At 41.7% G+C, this 22,508-nt stretch overlaps 1 protein-coding gene across 1 annotated transcript in view; it reads left to right on the top strand.

Annotated features, from left to right (window-relative positions):
• Positions 1-22,301, top strand: part of NAPG (NSF attachment protein gamma) — a 30,167-nt gene extending 7,866 nt beyond the window's left edge. The window contains exons 3-12 of the mRNA XM_056521560.1: positions 2,103-2,187; positions 5,181-5,198; positions 7,416-7,446; positions 7,592-7,701; positions 7,783-7,849; positions 8,512-8,582; positions 11,082-11,160; positions 13,334-13,413; positions 17,407-17,536; positions 21,777-22,301. Of these exons, the coding sequence (XP_056377535.1) occupies positions 2,103-2,187; positions 5,181-5,198; positions 7,416-7,446; positions 7,592-7,701; positions 7,783-7,849; positions 8,512-8,582; positions 11,082-11,160; positions 13,334-13,413; positions 17,407-17,536; positions 21,777-21,926 (821 nt within the window). The 3' untranslated portion in view covers positions 21,927-22,301. The remainder of the gene's footprint in view (positions 1-2,102; positions 2,188-5,180; positions 5,199-7,415; positions 7,447-7,591; positions 7,702-7,782; positions 7,850-8,511; positions 8,583-11,081; positions 11,161-13,333; positions 13,414-17,406; positions 17,537-21,776) is intronic.
• The last annotated feature ends 207 nt before the right edge of the window (positions 22,302-22,508 follow it).

The following is a 22,508-nucleotide window of genomic DNA, read 5'->3' as shown; positions in this document are numbered from 1 at the left end:
AATCTGTGAATTCAGCAGCACAGACCTCCTAAAAGTTTACTATAAGGTGTCTGTGACAGACTGGATACATTGTATCAGATATTATTGTTTATCTGATGCTTATTTTTACAAATGAAGGTAAAATAAAGCTTAAAGGGGTAGTCCAGTGGTGAAAAACATATCCCCTATTCTAAGGATAGGGGATAAGTTTGAGATCGCTGGGGGTCCGACCGCTGGGGCCCCCTGCGATCTCTCTGTACGGGGCCCCGGCTCTCCGGCCAGATAGCGGGTGTCGACCCCCGCACGAAGCGGCGGCCGACACGCCCCCTCAATACATCTCAATGGCAGAGCCGGAGATTGCCGAAGGCAGCGCTTCGGCTCTGCCATAGAGTTGTATTGAGGGGGCGTGTCAGCCGCCGCTTCGTGCGATGGTCTACACGCCCCCTTCCCGCGGGCTGTCGGGGCTCCGTACAGGAGATCGCAGGGGGCCCCAGCGGTTGGACCCCCCGCGATCTGCAACTTATCCCCTATCCTTAAGATAGGGGATAAGTTGTTCACCACTGAGTCACCACTGGACTACTCCTTTAATAAAAAGGCACATATAAATACAGCCTTAAAGGGGTACTGCGCTGGTTTAAATCAACTGGTGTCAGAAAATTAAACATATTTGTAAATTACTTCTATTTAAAAATCTTAATCCTTCCAGTACTTATCAGCTGCTGTAAGCTCCACAGGAAGTTCTATTCTTTTTTTAATTTCTTTTCTGTCTGACCACAGTGCTCTCTGCTGACACCTCTGTCCATGTCGAGAACTGTCCAGCGTAGGATAGGTTTGCTATGGGGATTTGCTCCTGCTCTGGACAGTTCCAGAGACAGACAGAGAGGTGTCAGCAGAGAGCACTGTAATCAGATAGAAAGAAAATCCAAAAAGAAAAGAACTTCCTGTGGAGCAAATAACAGCTGCTAATTACTGGAAGGATAAAGTTTTTTAAGTAGAAGTAATTTACAAACCTAAAAAGAAAAAAGGGGGTGTATGTGCAGCTCACAATCACAATACACACTGAGGTCAAACTGGGGCATGCAATTATACCCTAATTGCACAAAAAGACAAGCCAATAGAAAAAAGTTGCCCGGACCTTCTAAGTGAGTAAATGATGGTATGGATATTAAATGAGAAATATTAAATGAATGATTGTCTGGATCGTGCTTCAATGATAATAGTATAAACAGTTTAATAAGATAGGATAAATAGACTGTAGTTAGTTACTTCTCACAGGGCCATTGTGAGAAGAACATATACAATAAAATAATAAAAAATGGGCCCTGTGAGAAGTAACTAACTACAGTCTATTTATCCTATCTTATTAAACTGTTTATACTATTATCATTGAAGCACGATCCAGACAATCATTCATTTAATATTTCTCATTTAATATCCATACCATCATTTACTCACTTAGAAGGTCCGGGCAACTTTTTTCTATTAATTTACAAACCTGTTCAACTTCCTGGCACCAGTTGATTTAAATTTTTTTTTTTTTTCTAATGAAGTAGCCCTTTAAAGGGATAGATAAAACCAGTGTAACTCCACCCACAATGCTTAACCAATTAATTTTCCAATATACCTTTTAGAATTCTTCACCATTCACTCATTGTTACTGTCTGGTGTCACATGAGGAGGCACAGCCATTGCCTATGGAGGGCATTTCTTACAGCTAGGCAGAAAACGCAGCAAGATCAGGAGAGAAGCACTCAGCCATGCGCTTCTCCTGGTTCTTTTTAGAGATCAATTGGGGGAGGGGGGGGTTTCAACACATAGACTCTAACCAATAAAAACTTTTGACTTGTCTTTGACTAGGGGTGTTCACAACACTCTTCCATATAACTCCAGGTGACTGTTGCAAAGCAGATATCTAGAACTACCGCACAGTATTTACGGTCAAAAATACCAGAACCGCGACAGAGTCCCCGTTAGAAATCTATGATGTTTGTCTAGATTTGTCAAGATACTTTAAAATGGATCTGGTATATCTGTCCTGGCTCTAATCTGAACAGAAGCCAAGAAGTAAGTTTGAACCTCCTCATTTGATTGTACATGTATATGTATTTGCCTTTGTTTTACAGCTGTTGCTTTTAAGAATGCTAAACAGTATGACCAGGCCAAAGATGCCTTTTTAAGGGAGGCTGAAGCTTATGTGAACAACAAAGCGTATCCTTTCCAGAAATATTAGTTTGGTATTACTTGCTCGGTCTTACAAACCAAACCATGCAGAATTAGACTATAATATAAATGGGCACTATAAAAAAGAGGCCCAGTGCAGTGTCTCTTATTGAACATAGTCACTTTATTATAAAATCACACGATACATGGGTCTCCAGTAAACAGTGACACGTTTCGGCTAGTGTGCCTAGCCTTAGTCATACAAGTAATATAACGACAGAAAATCCTATATATGGTTACCAGGACGTGAGGTGTTCCCATCAGCTGCAATCAATTAAGTTCTCATCAAGTAGTTGCAGATAAGGTATGCCGATATGTACGTATTCAGACACGGTTGGTTTCATTTCACATAAACCATAGTAAACCACATCACAGAAAAAAATATATATATATACAGTGGGGCAAAAAAGTATTTAGTCAGCCACCAATTGTGCAAGTTCTCCCACTTAAAAAGATGAGAGGCCTATAATTTTCATCATGGGTATACCTCAACTATGAGAGGAATAATGAGAAAAAAATCCATAAAATCACTTTGTCTGATTTTGAAATTTTTTTTTGCAAATTATTGTGGAAAATAAGTATTTGGTCAATAGCAAAAGTTTGTCTCAATACTTTGACCTGTCATTGCCAACAAAGGGTATATAACAAACATTTTAGCAAGGTTTTCACACACTGTTGCTGGTATTTTGGCCCATTTCTCCATGCACATCTCCTCTAGAGCAGTGATGTTTTGGTGTTGTCGCTAGGCAACATGGACTTTCAACTCCCTCAAAAGGTTTTCTATGGGGTTGAGATCTGGAGACTGGCTAGGCCTCTCCAGGACCTTGAAATGCATCTTACAAAAGCACTCCTTTGTTGCCCCGGTGGTGTGTTTGGGATCATTGTCATGCTGAAAGATCCAGCCATGTTTCATCTTCAATGCCCTTGCTGATGGAAGGAGGTTTTCACTCAAAATCTCACCATACATGGCCCCATTCATTCTTTCCTTTAAATAGATCAGTCATCCTGGTTCCTTTGCTGAAAAGCAGCCCCAAAGCTTGATGATTCCACCCCATGCTTCACAGTAGGTATTGTGTTCTTTGGATGCAATTCAGCATTCTTTCTCCTCCAAACACGATGAGTGGAGTTTTTATCAAAAAGTTCTACTTTGGTTTCATCTGACCATATGACATTCTCCCAATACTCTTCTGGATCATCCGAATGCTCTCTAGCAAACTTCAGACGGGCCCGGACATGTACGGGCTTAAGCAGCGGACAAGTCTGGCACTGCATGATTTGAGTCCCTGGCAGCGTAGTTACTGTGTTACTGATTGGAGCCTTTGTTACTTTGGTCCCAGCTCTCTGCAGGTCATTCAATAGGTCCCCTCGTGTGGTTCTGGGATTTTTGCTTAACGTTCTTGTGATCATTTTAACACCACGGGGTGAGATCTAGTGTGGAGCCCCAGATCGAGGGAGATTATCAGTGGTGTTGTATGTCTACCATTTTCTAATAATTGGTCCCACAGTTGATTTCTTCACACCAAGCTGCTTGCCTATTGCAGATTCAGTCTTCTCAGCCTGGTGCAGGTCTACAATAGCATATCATTGATTAGTGTTATCGACGCTCCATTGCTCCAGCCTTAATCTCAGGCATGGAGCAATTGAGCGATGATCGGACGGCGAGAAGGAAGGTAGGGACCCTCCTCCTCAGCTGATCGGGACAGTGCGGTTTTACTGCAGTGATCCCAATCGGCCCGACTGAGCCTGTCGGGAAGCATTTTTTTTACATTTTAGAAGCGACGATCAACTTTGATCGCCACGTCTAAAGAGTTAATGCCGGACATTGACCTGAACTGCGATGTCCGGCATTAGCCATGGATCTGTGCGGGTATGATGCAAGCTCAGCTCCTGAGCTCACTTCATAACCCTGCCGTGCCGCAGCGCCGTTTATAAACGGCGTTCTGCGGCAAAGGTTTAAAATGCTTTGAGGTATCCAGCAAATAAGAAAGGCATTTTTTGTTTGTTTACCACGTGAGATATATATATATATATATAAATATGTAGAATGAAGAAGTTTAACTACATTTAGACAAACTATATATAGTACTTAATGTAAAATAAAGTCTTCTAAACATGCCCTTTGGAAAGCGGCTTTACAGTTTCAAAATCCAGAAGAGCGCTGTGGACACTGTCACTAAAAATCAAACCACTTTTGATATGTCATCAAAAGAGACACCACGTATCTAATGTATCACATTGTATGTAATATTCACACCGACTCTGACCAGTGTGAGTATTTGATACAATCTATCTGTTGGCTGGGTTTAAAGGGGTACTTTGCTGCTCAGCGTTTGGAACAAACTGTTCCGAACGCTGTAGCCAGAGCTCATGACATCAGGCTCCAGCGTTCGAAACTGTTCGTTCCAAACGCTGAGCAACAGAGTTCCCCTTTAAGATTCAGAGTCAGCATGAATATGGATGCACTGTATCTGCTAGCTAGCTTGGTTTCAGAATAGAAACTCAAATGATCTGACTTTTACTTCTGACATGCTTAACTGCATAAGTCAGCATGATTATTAGATACAATGACCTAGATTTACTAATACTGTCTTATTCTTAAATTAGTTTAGAGCAGTGCTTACCAAAAAGGGTACCTCCATGGAGAAGGTGAGACCTGCAGTGAGCAGATCTCCCTTGGACATGTAAACCCATCAGATCCCCGTATATATGTTGTGGGGGTGCTGATTGGGTAGCGGACACTGTCATTTTGGCTCTTAAAAAGACTTACTGTCTCCTATGGTCTCTAAAAATACTATTTACATGGGTGGCTTAGGGGGTTACAAGGAGAACCTGGGCAATGATATAAAAAAGGAATGACAGAAAGTATGAATGTGGCTCTGAAGATACATAGAGATTACTTCATGTTCAATTTGTACCGCACTCAGTTTGTATTTGTTTCAGCAATTTCATGTTTGGAAACCTTAACTAGACCCTCCTGCTAGTCTATTCCATGCGGCCAAGTAAGTATTATCTGTATAGCTGACTGTTCAATAAAGGAGACCTGCCAGAAGAGTGTATAAAAAGACCTGTCTATGGAGACTACTAAGTAAAAACTGGGAGTAGGGGTTAATCCAATGGAGCCACAGGTCTGAAGACAATCTGCAATAAAAGCTGCAACACAGGCCTCTGTGATAAATTTGGCGCACCTGCATAGTCCAAGTTCACACTCTGTCACTATTAGACAGGATTAGTAAACCTGCCACAGTGTCTACAGCAGTGTTTCCCAAGGTGCCTCCAGCTATTTCAAATCTACAACTTCCATCATTCCCAGACAGCCAAAGGCTGTCCGGGCATGCTGGGAGTTGTGGTTTCGCATCAGATTTGTCGGGCAAGATAACCCCTTTCAGATTGAAATGCTACTTCTCAGCCACGATGAACCTTACCAGATCTTGTTATAACATCTTCTGCTGGGTCTCCTTTAACATTATTGGGGGGGGGGGGGGACTTTATCAAAAACAAATATGCTACTGTAAAACAGTCATTCATTTTTGCACATTGCTCTAAATTTTCTGCCAAAACCTACAAAAACCAATTGATAAATCCCCCCCCCCCCCCCCCCCATGTGTAGTGTCATTTAATGGTGTGGGAGATTTAACTGGGCAGAATTCCCGGCAGGGCAGATTTAAAGGGAATATGTAATCGGAGTCACCCGCACTAACCTATTTGTTACAGGCTGGTAGTGTGGGTGACACTGATAATGGTACTTGCCTATCCCTGAACTGTGGCCCTGTTTGCCCATTATCCTTCTTATCCGGGCAGCAGGCTTGGTGCATGGGCAGCGTCACCGCTGCAGCTTCCTCACCTGCTCTGGCTTCGAACAGGCTTGAAGAAGCAGCAGCGGTGATGTCAGCATGCTCCTGGAGCACTGCCTGTGAACCACGCTTGCCATCTGAATTAGAAAGATAACAGACAGACGGAGCCATGGATCAAGGGTTTAAGGGGTACTCCGTCCCTATACATATTATCTCTTATCCAAAGACCCCCCGCGATCTCTGTACAGTACCCAACATTAGTTTAGAACACTTGTTGTGGGCGGCAGGGGTCGTGAAGTTCCTGTCACTCCCCTCATGGTGTCACACCACGCCCCCTTAATGCAAGTCTATGGGAGGGGCGTAGCGGCTGCCACGCCCCTACCTATAGACTTGCATTGAGGGGGTGTGGCAGTGACGTCACAACCCCCACCACCTGCTCCAAGCATTCGGAACAAAATGTTCCAAATGTGGGGCAGCGGAGTACCCCTTTAAGTAAGTATCCTTATATTCTGTGTCATGCACTACCAGCCTGTATAACTGATTAGTACAGGTGACACTGAGGACAGATTCCTTTTAAAGTTTTCAACCGGTTTCCTGCATATAAACATATGGCAGGGAAGGTTTTGGTGAAAAGTTGATCACATCATTTATACTACTGTACAGTACAAGTAGTGACGATGTAGCGTATTAAAACAACTCTCTTTAAATAATAATACTCCAGCAAGGACTTCCAAACCACTAAGGGATTCTCCAGGCGCAGACAGCGGATAGCAGCAATAGGTATAGCAGCAATGGATGTATAAAACAGTTAGTAGTAATAAAACCGAGGTGGTTTATGAAGAACAAGAACAACGCGTTTCAACGCCGGGACAGGCGTCTTCCTCAGGTTCACCAGGGGAACCTGAGGAAGACGCCTGTCCCGGTGTTGAAACGCGTTGTTCTTGTTCTTCATAAACCACCTCGGTTTTATTACTGCTGACTGTTTTATACATCCATTGCTGCTATACCTATTGCTGCTATCCGCTGTCTGCACCTGGAGAATCCCTTAGTGGTTTGGAAGTCCTTGCTGGAGAATTGAACACCACGAGGTGGTGGAAAGGATTGGCTGCACGTTGTATTCTATTACACACCTTCACCAGTGTTGTGCCTGTCTCGTTAGCACAACCATCTGGGTAAGCGCACCATATTAGCCTATGCGTGGTTTACTCTTTTAATTGCACTATGGAGCGCTCTTTCTGTTTGTTGTCTTTAAATAATAATAATAATTTAAAACAAAGCCCTGGCTATGGGAGAGTGGTCTTCAGGTGGATGAACGGATATATGCACTGGTCAATGTGAAAGGGCTATTCTTTCAATGATTTCTTTTATAGTACATGTCACATTATTCACTGTCCTTTTTTGTCATATTTTTTTTATTGTTAACAGAGCCTATGAACAAGCAGGAATGATGCTGAAGGTGAGATTTGAAAGACCAGACCACTAGAGACTATAGCTTGCTGTTCTGTTTTATCTGTATTTATCCCGTGTATCCCTAGTGATACGCTGCCTGGAGAATACAAGAGCAGTACATCTGATTATGGTTTTTCTCCCTAACAATTAAGGAGATGCAGAGTCTTCCAGAAGCCGTCCACTTGATAGAAAAAGCCAGCATGATGTTTCTGGAGAATGGAACCCCAGACACTGCTGCTATGGCATTGGAGCGGGCTGGCAAGTGAGTCATGAACGTGTCTATCCATAATGTGGCTCTTGCCTCTGCAGAAGCCGATTGACTGTTTGAATTATTTGATTTCAGGCTCATAGAAAATGTCAATTTGGAAAAAGCTGTCAATTTATATCAGCAATCTGCATCTGTCTTTGAGGTATGCTTGTATTTCTACGTTAGTACCACTAGATTGATCAGAGATCATAAACACGTTGCTGTTTATGTATCTGTCATTCCCTTTAATGGAGAAAGATGGTGCGTACACGGCTCCTTACACTGAGCTCAAAATGATGGGCCACATCAATCAGACATTTATGGCATATCTAAATGTTAAAGAGGATACAGCAAGTGTCTTTATTGGAAAATATGTGCCTTTGCCTAATTCCAAACCCAGGCTGCAGAATACCAGGAGTATATAAGCATGATCCTAATAGTATGTATGGTACCAGTCCAAGCTTTGTGCTCCCTGATGCCTATTGCTGCTGCTAAAGCTCATGTTTCAGATATTGTTAACAGGCATAATACTAGACACTCCCCAGTGCAGTGTTTCCCAACTAGGGTGCCTCCAGGTGTTGCAAAACTACAACTCCCAGCATGCTGGGAGTTGTAGTTTTGCAACACCTGGAAGCACCATGGTTGGGAAACACTGCCCCAGTGGGATCTCAACTTTTGATATGTCTGGGCAACACTTGAAAAAATGGTTTTAAATGACACTCTAAACGCTTCAAAGCAAACAAAAAACATAAACAAACCAAGAATTTAAAATATACTTTTAAAAGGTGTCCATTGCCTTTAAACACCCTTTATCTTCCTCCATAGAATGAAGAACGTTTACGTCAAGCAGTGGAACTACTAGGAAAGGCTTCAAGACTTCTAGTGAGAGCTCGCCGGTACAGTCACCTCTCATAATTCATGTTAATTATCATTATTTCCTAAATCTCTGGTTGTGTACACCAGACAATGACTAAGCCTTGATTAACATTAGAATAAATTGAGAGTCTTTAATGTGGTTCTCTTATTCCCTTTGTTTCCCATAAAGGATAATGCTAAAATATCTTGGCTTTTAATTCTGCACTGTGCCGTTTCTCTGTTAATTCTCCTGAAAAATGTATGAATAAACTGACCACTGGGACTCCCCGCGATCTCCTTTATGGGGCCCAGGTCTCCTGAATGGAGCGTGTCGACCACCCACAAAGCCGACACGTCCCCCTCCAAGCAGCTATATGGATACAGCACTCTAGCTTTCCCATAGAACTGCATGGAGGGGCCATGTTAAACGGCCACTTTGTGCGGTGGTTGACATGCCCTATTCAAAAGGAGAGTCGGGGGTCCCAGCATTCTATACGTAGCTGCGTCTGAAGTTTCGGAAACCTCCGGGCTTCCGAGACGGGGACGTGACGTCACGCCCCCTCCATTCATTTCTATGGGAGGGGGCGTAACGGCCCGTCTCGGAAGCCCGGAGGTTTCCGAAACTTCAGACGCAGCTACGTATAGAATGCGGGCTGCTGCAGGGAGATCGCGGGGGTCCCAGCGGCGGGCCCCCCACGATCATACATCTTATCCCCTATCGAAAGGATGGGGGATAAGATGTTTTTGCCTGGAATACCCGTTTAAGCACTCGTAGGACAGTGTGGTACCAATTTTTGTTTATTAACCCCTTAACGACAATGGACGTAAATGCACGTTATGGTGCCGTGGTACTTAACCGTGACATACATTTACGCTCCGCCATGACCGCGAGCACCAGACGCAGATCGCGCTAGTGTGCGCCATTAACCCCTCAGATGCCGTGATCAATACAGATCACGGCATCTGCGGCAGTGCAGTACTTTAAATGGATGATCGGATCCCCCGCAGCGCTGCCGCAGCGATCCGATCATCCATAATGGCGGACGGAGGTCCCCTCACCTGCCTACGTCAGTCTCCCGGCATCTCCTGCTCTGGTCTGGGATCGAGCAGACCAGAGCAGAGGATCCCCGATAACACTGATCAGTGCTATGCCCTATGCATAGCACTGAACAGTAGTAGCAATCAAATGACTGCTATAAACAGTCCACTATGGGGACTTTAAAGTTTAAAAAAATAAAAAGTTGAAAAATTTGAAAAATCCCCTCCCCCAATAAAAACGTAAATCATCGTTTTTTTCCTGTTTTACCACCCCCCCCCCAAAAAAAGCGTTAAAAAATTATTAATAAACATATTTAGTATCGCCGCGTGCGTAAAAATTTGAATCAAAATATATTGTTAATTATCCCATACGGTGAACGGCGTAAACGTAAAAAAAATTTTAACTGTCCAAAATTGCTGCATTTTTGTCACATTTTATTCCCAAAAAAATCTATAGAAAATTAATAAAAAGTAAAACCTAAGCAGTAGTGGTACTGATAAAAACTACAGTTCACGGTGCAAAAAACGAGCCCTCATACCGCCCCATATATGGAAAAATGAGAAAGTTTTATAGGTGGTCAAAATAGTTTGAGATTTTTTTTTTAAGCGGTACAATTATAGAAAAGCATATAACATGGGTATCATTTTAATCGTATTGACCCACAGAATACAGAAAACATGTCATTTTTACCGGAAAGTGTACCGTGAAAACAAAACCTTCCAAAATTTGCTGAATTGCGGTTTTCTTTTACATTTTTCCATATAAATAAAAAATTTTTAGGTTGCACCATACATTTTATGTTAAATAAGTGAAGTCATTACAAAGTACAATTGGTGACGCAAAAAACAAGCCCTCATATGGGTCTATGGATGGAAATATAAGAGAGTTATGATTTTTAGAAGGCGAGGAGGAAAAAACAAAAATGCAAAAATAAAATTGTCCTGGTCCTTAAGGGGTTAAGTACACAATCATGCAGGCACCAAAAATGGCAATTAGAATTAAAAACCAAGAGCTTTCTTTACACCACTGCCACTTTGTTCAAACTAGTGGAAAGGATTTAAAGCCGTTTGCTGCCAGCATTTATGTTGATAAAACCCCTTTGATTGGTGTTGTGTAAAGTGGCAGTAACTTTTTTTTTTTTTTTACGCACAAGTAGAACTACAATGACATGATATCTAAAGTGTATTCCTGTCACCACCAATCCAGACAAACCCACTGGAATAGCCTTAGTGTTGTCACCACCAATCCAGACAAACCCACTGGAATAGCCTTAGTGTTGTCACCACCAATCCAGACAAACTCGCTGAAATAACCTTTGTTTTGTAATGATTTGCTTTACAAAATAGAAAATCCAGTTAGTTTTGATGTTGCCTTTGACATATATACAATACAAATGCAATGAGTTGTAATTCTATCATCTACCTTGTGTCTATGGTGGATGAGGTTTATTACTTCACTGTTATATAAATACTTATTAACTGTTTGTTACATTTTTTTTCAGGCTAGATGAGGCTTTAGTATCCATTCAAAAAGAAAAGAATATGTACAAAGAAATAGAAAATTATCCTACATGTTATAAGGTATGCAGTTGTTTAAATGCGGGGGCGGGGTGTTGCGATTCTGTCTGCGTTTATATTTTTACTACCTGTTCTGGATTTTCTTGATATAAGGATTTCGACTTAAAGGACATCTATAGTGCAAAATAACTCATCCCGTATCCAAAGGATAGGGGATAAGTTATAAATCGCGGGGGGTCCGAGCGCTGGTACGGGGCGATCTTCGGTACGGGGTCGCGGCAATATGCAGGAAGAGATACATGGAGGGGGAGTGTCTGCCGTGGCTTTCTGCTGGGGACGAAACTTCACTTCCGGCAGACTGCCACGGCCCCGTCCAGGAGATCCTGGGGGGCCCCAGCGCTCGGACCCCCCCCCCCGCGATCTATAACTTATCCCCTATAGGGGATAAGTTATTTTGCGCTGGAGTACTCCTTTTAAAGGAAAACTGTCAGCCAGTTCACCCACACTAAACCCAATAAACTTGGTTATAGTGTGGGTGAACAGGAGTCCATACAGGGGTCACTTACTTGTCTGCCTCCACTGTTTGTCCCCAGCATTGTACTTTCAAGGCGGGGACCCTGCCGGCCGTCTGCCTCTGCCACATCCTAAGCCCACCCCTTTACTTAGCATAATCATTATCTTCAACTCCACGTCCTAGTGACATGGAGTCATGTGCTGAAGTTTTTACCCAGCTCTCACGTCCTGATGACGTGAGAGCTGTGCGTCCTGAGAGCCGGTGTGCGTAGCATAACTGCGCATGCGCCGGTCCCTCACTACACCTGACTTCCGGGCTGTGCTCAGGGGGCGTGACTCCATGCCACTAGGACGTGGAGTTGAAGATAATGATTATGCTAAGTAAGGGGGTGAGCTTAGGACATGGCAGAGCCAGACAGCCAGCGGGGGCCCCCGCCTTGAAAGTGCGATGCTGGGGACAAACAGCGGTGCTTTACCGGGGCATAACTCAGCAGCCAGTGGAGGCACACACGTAGGTGACCCAGTGTATTGGGTTTAGTGTGGGTGAACTGGCTGACCGTTTTCGTTTTAAGTGCATCTGTCACATAAGAGACTCATTTAGCTGCAGACACTTTAGTTGTGCATTAGGGCAGAGATGTGGAAATCCAGATTTTTCACATGTAGTTTAATTAAACCATACGGCCAATGGTGTAATCATAAAAAAAATACTAAAGTCAAGAATTGCATTTTTTTGGTAGTTTCATATACCTGAAAAAGAAATAATGAAAAACGATCAAAAAGTCCCATCAAAACAAAAATGGTATCAATTAAAAACTAAAGACCATGGCGCAAAAAATGAGCCTTCATACAGCTCAGTATACGGGAAAATAAAAAGTTATAGGAGTCAGAAGAGGACAATTTCAAGCATACTAATTATTGGAGAAAAAGTTTAGAATTTTTAGTAGTAAAATAAAACAAAGCCTATATAAGTGCATATTGTCTGTTAGACAGATTGCCCCTCTCCAATCCCAGCAGTGTTATGTATTACAGTCCCACTCCTGCTGCTGGTGTATACCATAGAGCAGGAAGAGACTGCTCGTTATGTACGTTTTCAACTTGGATCATTAAAGGGGTACTCCTCCCCTAGATATCTTATCCCCTATCCAAAGGATAGGGGATAAGATGTCGGATCACAGGGGTCCTTCTGCTGGGAACCACCGCAATCTCTCCTGCAGTATCTGTGTCATCTGCTGCACGGAGCCAACTTTGCTCTGTGCCTAACGGCGACGTGCAATACAGGGGCCGGAGTATCGCAATGTTGTGGCCCCGCCCCCTCAATGCAAGGCTATGGGAGGGGGTGAGGTGACCATCACGCCCCCTCCCATAGACTTGCATTGAGGGGGTGGGCTGTGACGTCACGAGGGGGCAGGGTCGTGACGTCACTATTATCCGGCTCATGTATCACCGGTCATCAGGCATGGAGCAAAGTTTGCTCCGTGCTGCAGGGGAGATTGCGGGGGTTCCCAGCGGGGGGACCCCCACCAATCAGACATCTTATCTACTATCCTTTGCCTAGGGGATAAGATGCCTAGGGGTGGAGTACCCCTTTAATGGGTTAAACAGCTTTTCTCATTGAAATACTGAATTAAACCATAAAGTATTTTAAATACCTGAAAGAGTGCTTTCCAGTTTGTCAATGTGAAAGAGCATTTCCTATATTAACAACAGTTCTTATTTTTTGTAGAAAACAATTGCCCAAGTGTTAGTTCATCTTCATAGAAATGACTATGTCGCTGCTGAGAAGTGTGTCAGAGAAAGTTACAGGTAAGACGTTTTGTGTTAAAAGGGTGCATTCAGAAGGTTCTCTGCCCGGTTTTATTTGCCATGTATACATGGCAGTATTTCTTTTTAGTTAAAGCAGAAAACAGGATTCTTACTGAGCCAAGCAAAATGTTCACAGAGCCATTGCTCTCACAGTTAGGCCTCATTCACAGATCTGAAATCTGCACATGTATTTGTAAGCCAAAAGCTACAGAGAAAACGTATAATGAAAAGATTTAGAACATGTCTCCTGCCATTGGCTTACAGATAGTGATGCGTACTGAGGCTTTTAAGGAGATGTATGCCCTTCTAGGGAGCATTGCCTGGCATACAAGACTCTCTCCGATAGCTGTCAGTGTCCACAAAAACAGACCTTATTCCCTCAGACCTAAATACTGCCCATAGCTCTTCAGGTAAGGATACCTGGACCTGTAGCATCCAGATCATTCTTTTTTGGTCAGACCTCCTCTGCCAAGCTAAAAGCCGGAATTAAAGTGGCTGCACAGGACAAACCTCTATTCTTAGGGACTATTGCTCCAGCTGTTTGAGGCAGATGAGATTGGTAAATATCAAAAAGCCTTTTTTAGATTCTATATTAATTGTTCTCCAGTATATATACATATTTAGGGTCTATTCACATGTACAGTATTCTGCGCAGATTTGATGCGCAGGATTTCCAGCTGTGTTCAGTCATTTAGTTTACATTGAAATCTGTAGCAGAAAATCCTGCGCATCAAATCTGCACAGAATACTGTGACTGGCGATGCGGGGCGGAGGCTTGTGATGTCACGGCCATGCCCCCTCATTGCAAGTCTATGGGAGGGGGCGTGACGGCCATCACGCCCCCTTCCATGGACTTGCATTGAGGGGGTGTAGCTGTGACTTCACGAGCAGGGTGCGGCCATGACGTCACGAGCCTCCGGCGCTGCACCCGACACTCTAAAACAATGCCGGGTGCAGCAGGGATTATTATAAAGAAAAGACATTAAAGGGGTACTCCGCCCCTAGACATCTTAGCCCCCATACAAAGGATAGGGGATAAGATGTCTGATCACTGGGGACCCCTGCGATCAGACATCTTATCCCCTATCCTTTTGGATAGGGGATAAGATGTCTAGGGGCGGAGTACCCCTTTAATGTCTTTTCTTTATAATACTGTGATGTTTGTTTTGGAGAGCTAAAGGTTGGATGTAGGACCAGTCAATAAAGCAGTTTTGCAATGTAAGCATGTTGCTAAAAGTTAAGTGGTTTATGCTTCCTTTCCTGACATGCTCGCGCAAAGAGCTTTTTCATTGAATTACTGTGTTTTTGTTTTGTATATAAATCAATAATAACTCAATTGGGTGACCCCCTCTACAGTAAAACAGTTTACTAAACCAGTGGATTGCATCACCAATACCGACAAACAACTCTTTCTAAGGGAAAAGTCATGAAAGATGTAAACTACTCTGTAACCTTTAATGACTTTTCTAGAGTGTCAGAAATGTTCTTCAATCCTTCCTATAACTCTCTGATTTAGATATTTTATAATATGTTATACTGCATATTTTATTTAATCAAGTATTTTTGTGGGTACTTATACATAGTGCCTTAGTAGTCTAAATGGATTTTGCAATTGTAAATTCTGTCTGTAAATTTAAGGACCTAAGTTCCTTTAGATGGTGTTCACAACCTGTCAGGATACATTTTGCACCATGGCTACAGAATCAGGTTGTTGCTATGATGATGTGTTTAGACACCCACTGATCATACATTGATGGTCTAATACAGAAGCTCAGCTTTCATAAAAAGAGGGGGGGGGGGTTGTTTTGTTTTTGGCAGTACTATAATTTTGATTATACAGTATATGATCCTGGAAGGTTCAATTCAGGTCACTGGAGTAATCCATACAATAGCTGAGTGAGAGCAAAATAGCAAAGGGCACCATGCAAAACCGGCAGTTCATATATATTTATTCCTTTCGGACTCTTGTAAGCATCAGTGACCGGCGCTACGTTCAAACACTACAAGAGATGCTGAGATACGTAAAGACAATATGTGTAGACATCATAATATAAAGAAGATGGCAGGAGCTCGCACTCACCGTCACTTGTGTTCTTTTCTTCAAACAGCAGGGAGCATTTCAGGACGTTGCATGGGCTCTCAGAGACAACGGACCACTTTCGTACACCGCCTTGTATTTCTCCCGGCCTCCGGAACATGCTGGAAGAAGTACACGGTGGTGTACAAAAGCAGTCACTTGCCTCTCAGCGCCCCTGCAACGTCCTGAAATGCTCCCTGCTTTTGAAGAAAAGAACACGAGTGACGGTGAGTGCAAGCTCCTGCCATCTTTATATTATGATCACTGCAGTAATCCGCCACCCATTGATGCCAGTGATTGGCACATTTTTCACCTGAAAACTGACAATACTGCTTAACGTGAACAGAACTTTGGCAGCAGAGTGACACAAGAATTCCTTCTAAAGGCCATAGCTAAGGCTAGATCAGCTAGAGCTACAATTTTGCTTTGGACTAAAACCAAGAATCTTTAAGACAAGACAAGGATCCCAACTCTAAGTTTAGCCTGAGCTTGAGCAAGTTGATATAAAAGCTGCATATGCTTTTTTTTTTTTTATTTAATTTTTTTTTTTTTTTTTAATACTTACTTCAGTCTGTGTGGTAAGCAGGCAGAGGTTCATGGGGGACCTGCTGGCAGTGTGCAGGGAGAGGAACAGTATCTGTGACCTTCTTGCTGCTGCTTATATAGCTTCGGATGACACCCGGGTGAGGTACCATGGACCGTTGTTCATGTTATCCCTCACCTTACATATTATACAGCATATTGCATATAGTTAGTTGCACGGTCACACATGCAGAGTTTACAGTAGCAGCATAAATAGTTTGATCAGTTCACTGTGCCTAGTGACCGCCAAACAGCTGGTCGTTACATCTCGGGAGCATCGCCCAGCACAGAATGCCGGGTGCTGCACAGAGATCGCAGGGGTCCCAGCGGCAGGACCCCCCGATCAGATATTTTATCCCATATCCTTTGGATAGGGGATATGTGGGCCGACATTTATCATTGTCTTTAGACTGTTTTTTGTGTCTAGAAAAGGTGCAAAAAAAGGCGTAAGCATTGGGTTCTTTGCGCCTTTTTTGTGCCTTTTTGTTTTACACATTTCTGCTGATTTTGAGTTGCAATCCACTGATTTTGGCAACACACATGATATGGAAAGGTTTTATGAACTGAGCCTTTTTGTGAAAAGGTGCAAAAAAAGGCTCAAAGCCACTGAAAAGTCTCTAAAACTAAACCAGCCCAGACCATTTAATAAATTTGGAGCTCCTACCCATTACCAGCACACAAAAAAAGGTATAAAAAAATGCTTCACTTACACCTACAATGATAAATGTCTAAAGCTTGAATACCCTTTTAATTCTGTTCATATGAAGAAAATTTACAGGAATTAAAAAGCAATTAAAAGTTGTTTGTACTCCCAGAAGGTAGCAACTAAAACTGCTAGGCATCTGGAACTACAGTGGGGAAAAATGCACCAATTTCATCCTCTCTGCAAAATGAAAGATTGATACATAATACACTATGGGGGAGAATGTATCCTTTTCTTCCCTGCACCATAGCACAAGATTGCCTACGCTCCGGTTTTGCGCTAATTGTTTAGTGCAAGGTGGAACGTTGCACAATGTTTTTTTGCGCAAAGATGCTTTTGTGCCACTTTGGTGCAGGTAATGATCAATTCCACCCTGTGTATTATAAAAAAAACAAATAAAGTTCCTCCCGCAAAAGGCTAAAATTGGTCCTTTAAGTGCATTTAACCCCTTAGAGACTTGAGTTACGCGAAAACTATATTTATCTGACACTTAAATTCAATGTATACAAAGAAGGGACATTTCCGGGAGGCTTGCACAGTAATTCATTGCTTGTAGCTTTGGAGCATACAGTTGTTAAATGTGATAAATATATATAATAAATATATATATATATTTTTTGTGTGTGTATAGTATTCCAGGTTTCAGTGGAAGTGAGGACTGTACTGCGCTGGAACAGCTTCTAGAAGCATATGATCAGCAAGACCAGGACCAGGCTTATGACATTTGCAACTCTCCTCTTTTTAAATACATGGATAATGATGTAAGTCCATGGAGTCTACATTGTGACAGAACTCTGTCCGCTAAAAAGCATATAAAGGGCATGAAAATCGGAAAGCTTAGAACGGCTGCCTTATGATAAAAATGTAGTGTTATTTCTTTAGCTTGCAAAAAACGGTAACCGTTTTTTTAATACAGTGATACCAGCTGCCATACTTTTTCTCCCAGAATGCTTAGCAAATGTAGTGTTTCCCAACCAGGGTGCCTCCAGCTGTTGCAAAACTACAACTCCCAGCATGCCCGGACAGCCTTTGGCTGTCCGGGCATGCTGGGAGTTGTAGTTTTGCAACAGCTGGAGGCACGCTGTTTGGGAAACACTGAGCTAATGTTTAGTACCAGGGGACAAGAAACCAGGACTAGGTGTATACAGACTTACAGACTTTGGATATAAACAAGGAAGAGACTTATTGTAATACAGTGAACTTTAAATAAAAAGTGTATTGAAATGTAGTTTTGTGCTTCAAGGAAACCTTATTTATGTAGGACTGAACAAACCACTTTAATAGTAGAAATACATAAAAATATGTCCTGGTTTATATTCTTTAAATGTCCTCCTGAGAACAATTAGGCAGATGTACTAATCCAAAAGACAAGCACTTTCACTGCACCCTTCTTGTACTTGTTAACGTGAGCCCCCACATATCTACAAGATTTACTAATCCTGTGCAAACTTAGACTAGACTGTCAATGCAGCCAGATTTATCAGTGGCTCAGGCTGCTTGATAAATTTAGACCACCTATTAGTTTGCTCACTTTAATCTAAAATTTAGTAACAAAATTTTGGTGGCAACAAACGATTAACCCCTAATGTACGTCCTGGTGCGGCGGTACTTAGCGCTGCAAGACATACATTTATGTCCTGTACATGACCGCGAGCATCGGAGCGATAATCTGGTCATGTGCAGCAGGTCCTGGCTGCTGATAGCTCATTGACCCCTCAGATGTCGTGATCAAAACAGATTACGGCATCTGCAGCAGCACGGCTACATTTTATGCTGATCTGATCGTCTGCGGCACGGCCGCGGGGATCTGATCAGCTAGCATGGCGGACAGAGTTCCCCTCACCTGCCTCCACTGCCTTCCCGGCTGCTTCTGCTCTGGTCTGAGATCGAGCAGACCAGAGGAGAAGATGACCGATAACACTGATCAGTGCTATGCCCTATACATATCACTGAACAGCATTAGCAATCAACTTATTGCTATAAATAGTCCCCTATGGGGACTATTAAAGTGTAAAAAAAAAAAAAAAATAACAAATAAATTAGAAAAATCCCCTCCCCCAATAAAAAAATGTAAAATGTCCCTTTTTTCCCATTTTACCCCCAAAAAGTGTAAAAAAATAAAATAATGAATAAACATATTTGGTGCATAAATGCCCGAACTATTAAAATATATAATGTTAATGATCCCGTACGGTGAACTGCGTGAACGTAAAAAAAATCCAAAATTTGGACAAAAAGTCCAAAATTGCTGCTTTTTTATCACACTTTATTAAAAAAAAAATTATAAAAAAAATGAACAGTTTTATATACACAAATGGTATCAATAAAAAGCACAGATCACGATGCAAAAAATTTGCCCTCATACCGCCGCTTATACGGACAAATGTAAACGTTATAGGTCATCAAAATAGAGGGATTTTTAACATACTGATTTGGTTAAAAAGTTTGTAATTTTTTTTTTTAAGCGCAGCAATAATAGAAAAGTATGTAATCAAGGGGAACACATGTAATTTTTACCATAAATTGTAAGTCATGAAAACAAAAGCTTCCGAAATTTGCTAAATTGCGGTTTTCTTTTAAATTTCCTCAAATAGTACAAATAGTATTTTTTGGTTGCGCCACACATTTTATGGTAAAAATGTCATTACGAAGGACAACTGTTCGCGCAAAAATCAAGCCCCCATACTAGTCCGCGGATGAAAATCTAAAAGAGTTACGATTTTTAGAAGGCGACGAGGAAGAAACGAAAATGCAAAAATAAAATTGGCCTGATCAAAATGGGTTTGGTCCTTAAGGGGTTAAATACTACATCCCATTAACCAGACCTCCCTGTTAGATAAGCCACAATATTGTCTAAAAAACACCAGTTGTTTGGCAAAAATTTTCTCCAGCATGTTGGGGCATTTGAATATATGGGGCAATTTGGGGCAATAATGAAGCTATATTTACCACTTCTGGTCCTTCACAGCTCTGACCCTAATGCTTCCAGTCCTCGGCTGGATTCTGGGCTTCCTGACCCCACAGGATCTGCGCCGTCACTCCTCAAACACAGATTGGCTGATCAGGAAGATCTTGTGGAGTCAGGATGGCACAGAACCTGTAAAAAGCAGAATAATGGAGTATCATGGGCATTGGTCAGCCAGGTGCATGGGACCATCTGTGGAACTGGGGGTTATTGTGATGATTAATTTATACTAATACTACCGTAATGGAAACCTATCTCTAGGGCAGTCCCTTTAGATACCAGATGTCTTTTAAATGATTAACTAGTGGGTGCAAGCAAAAAAATTTCTTGGAGAAAGCCAAAAAAAAAAAATGTACAGTGGGGATCAACATTTTGGGCACCCCAGGTAAAAATTTGTATTAATGTGCATAAATAAGCCAAGGAAATATGGAAAAATCTCCAAAAGGCATCAAATTGCAGATTAGACATTCTTATAATATGTCAACAAAAATTTGATTTTATTTCCATTATTTACACTTTCAAAATAACAGAAAACAAAAAAATGGCGTCTGCAAAAGTTTGGGCACCCTGCAGAATTTATAGCATGCACTGCCCCCTTTGCAAAGCTGAGACCTGCCAGTGTCATGGATTGTTCTCAATGATCATCTGGGAAGACCAGGTGATGTCAATCTCAAAGGTTTTAAATGCCCAGACTCATCTGACCTTGCCCCAACAATCAGTACCATGGGTTCTTCTAAGCAGTTGTCAAGAAATCTGAAACTGAAAATAGTTGATGCTCAAAAAGCTGTAGAAGGCTATAAGAAGATAGCAAAACATTTTCAGATGTCAATATCCTCTGTTCGGAATGTAATTAAGAAATGGCAGTCATCAGGAACAGTGGAAGTTAAAGCAAGATCTGGAAGCCAAGAAAAATATCAGACAGAACAGCTCGCAGGATTGTGAGAAAAACAATACAAAACCCACGTTTGACTGCACAATCCCTCCAGAAAGATCTGGCAGACACTGGAGTTGTGGTACACTATTCCACTATAAAGAGATACTTGTACAAATATGGTTTTCATGGAAGAGTCATCAAGAAAACCTCTTCTACGTCCTCACCACAAAAATCAGCGTTTGAACTTTGCAAATGAACATATAGACAAGCCTGATGCATTTTGGAAACAAGTTCTGTGGACCGATGAGGTTAAAATTGAACTTTTTGGCCAGAATGAGAAGAGGAGGAACATAATTTAATGAAAAAAAACCTCTGTCCAACTGTTAAGCATGGGGGTGGATCAATCATGCTTCGGGGTTGTATTGCAGCCAATGGCACATGGAACATCTCACGAGTAGAAGGAAAAATGAATTCAATAAAATTTCAACAAATTTTGGATGCTAACTTGATGCAATCTGTGAAAAAGCTGAAGTTAAAGAGAGGATGGCTTCTACAAATGGATAATGATCCTAAACACACCTCGAAATCCACGGGGGATTACATCAAGAGGGGTAAACTGAAGGTTTTGCCAAGGCCTTCACAATCTCCTGACCTCAACATAATTGAAAATCTATGGATACACTTTAAAAGAGCAGTGCGTGACAGACAGCCCAGAAATCTCAAAGAACTGGAAGACTTTTGTAAGGAAGAATGGACAAAGATACCTCAAACAAGAATTGAAAGACTCTTGGCCGGCTACAAAAAGCGTTTACAAGCTGTGATACTTGCCAAAGGGGGCAGTACAAGATATTAACTCTGCAGGGTGCCCAAACTTTTCAAGACGCCATTTTTTTGTTTTGTTATTTTGAAAGTGTAAATGATGGAAATAAAATCTAACTTTTGTTGACATATTATAAGAATGTCTAATCTGTAATTCGATGCCTTTTGGAGATTTTTCCATCTTTCCTTGGCTTCTTTATGCACATATTACAAATACAAATTTTTACCTGGGATGCTCAAACTTTTTATCCCCACTGTAATAGAGTAAATCAAATTTATATTTACCAATACTACAATGGCATTCTAAATACATTTTAACAATTGTTTGTGTTTTTTATAATAGTATGCCAAGCTGGCTCTGAGCTTAAGTGTTCCAGGAGGTGGCACCAAAAAGAAATCTCCAGCGGCCTCACAGAACGGTGTATCACAACCAGCACAGGGCAGCTCTAAGGTGGAAGAAGAAGATGATGAATATGCTGGAGGCCTCTGTTAAGATGACCTGTTATTGTCCTAGCTACATCAAGTCCATCCCTTATGTCTACAACATACACCACAGCAGATATAATATGAGATATTTAATGATTTGCTTTGTTTCATGGCATTTTTGTGAAAAAAGAATCTCTACTTCTACCACATTCTATCTGTACAAGAGCTACACTGATGAAAATATTTAAGAATATGAATATGGATCAATATATTCCCTATGTTGCACAGTTATCCTTTGTATCTAATAATATAATGGTAGCATGTAACTTTACTTTGTCATGACTGGTTGTTTGAGTTTACTTCTCATGTTTGTACAAATATGTTTTCTTGTAAATTACTGAAAGTAATTGTGACATGGCTATTAAATATATTTATAATTCAAGCTCTATGTGACCCTAAATGCATTTCATACACATGCATGCATATCTATTCTTCAGCACCAACATTTGTAGGCCCCAGACACTGACATCATTGTGACAGCACAGTTGTCTCTGCTACAGATTCTAGTGCTGGACTACTAGGGGCATACACACAGAAATGAAAAATCTGTAACTAAGAATGGGCCCTATACTCACATCCACATTTTAAG

The sequence above is a fragment of the Hyla sarda genome, chromosome 5 (genome assembly GCF_029499605.1).
Source record: "Hyla sarda isolate aHylSar1 chromosome 5, aHylSar1.hap1, whole genome shotgun sequence".
NCBI lineage: Eukaryota > Metazoa > Chordata > Amphibia > Anura > Hylidae > Hyla > Hyla sarda.
Note: the sequence above shows the minus strand (reverse complement) of the source record. Positions and strands in the feature narration are given on the sequence as shown.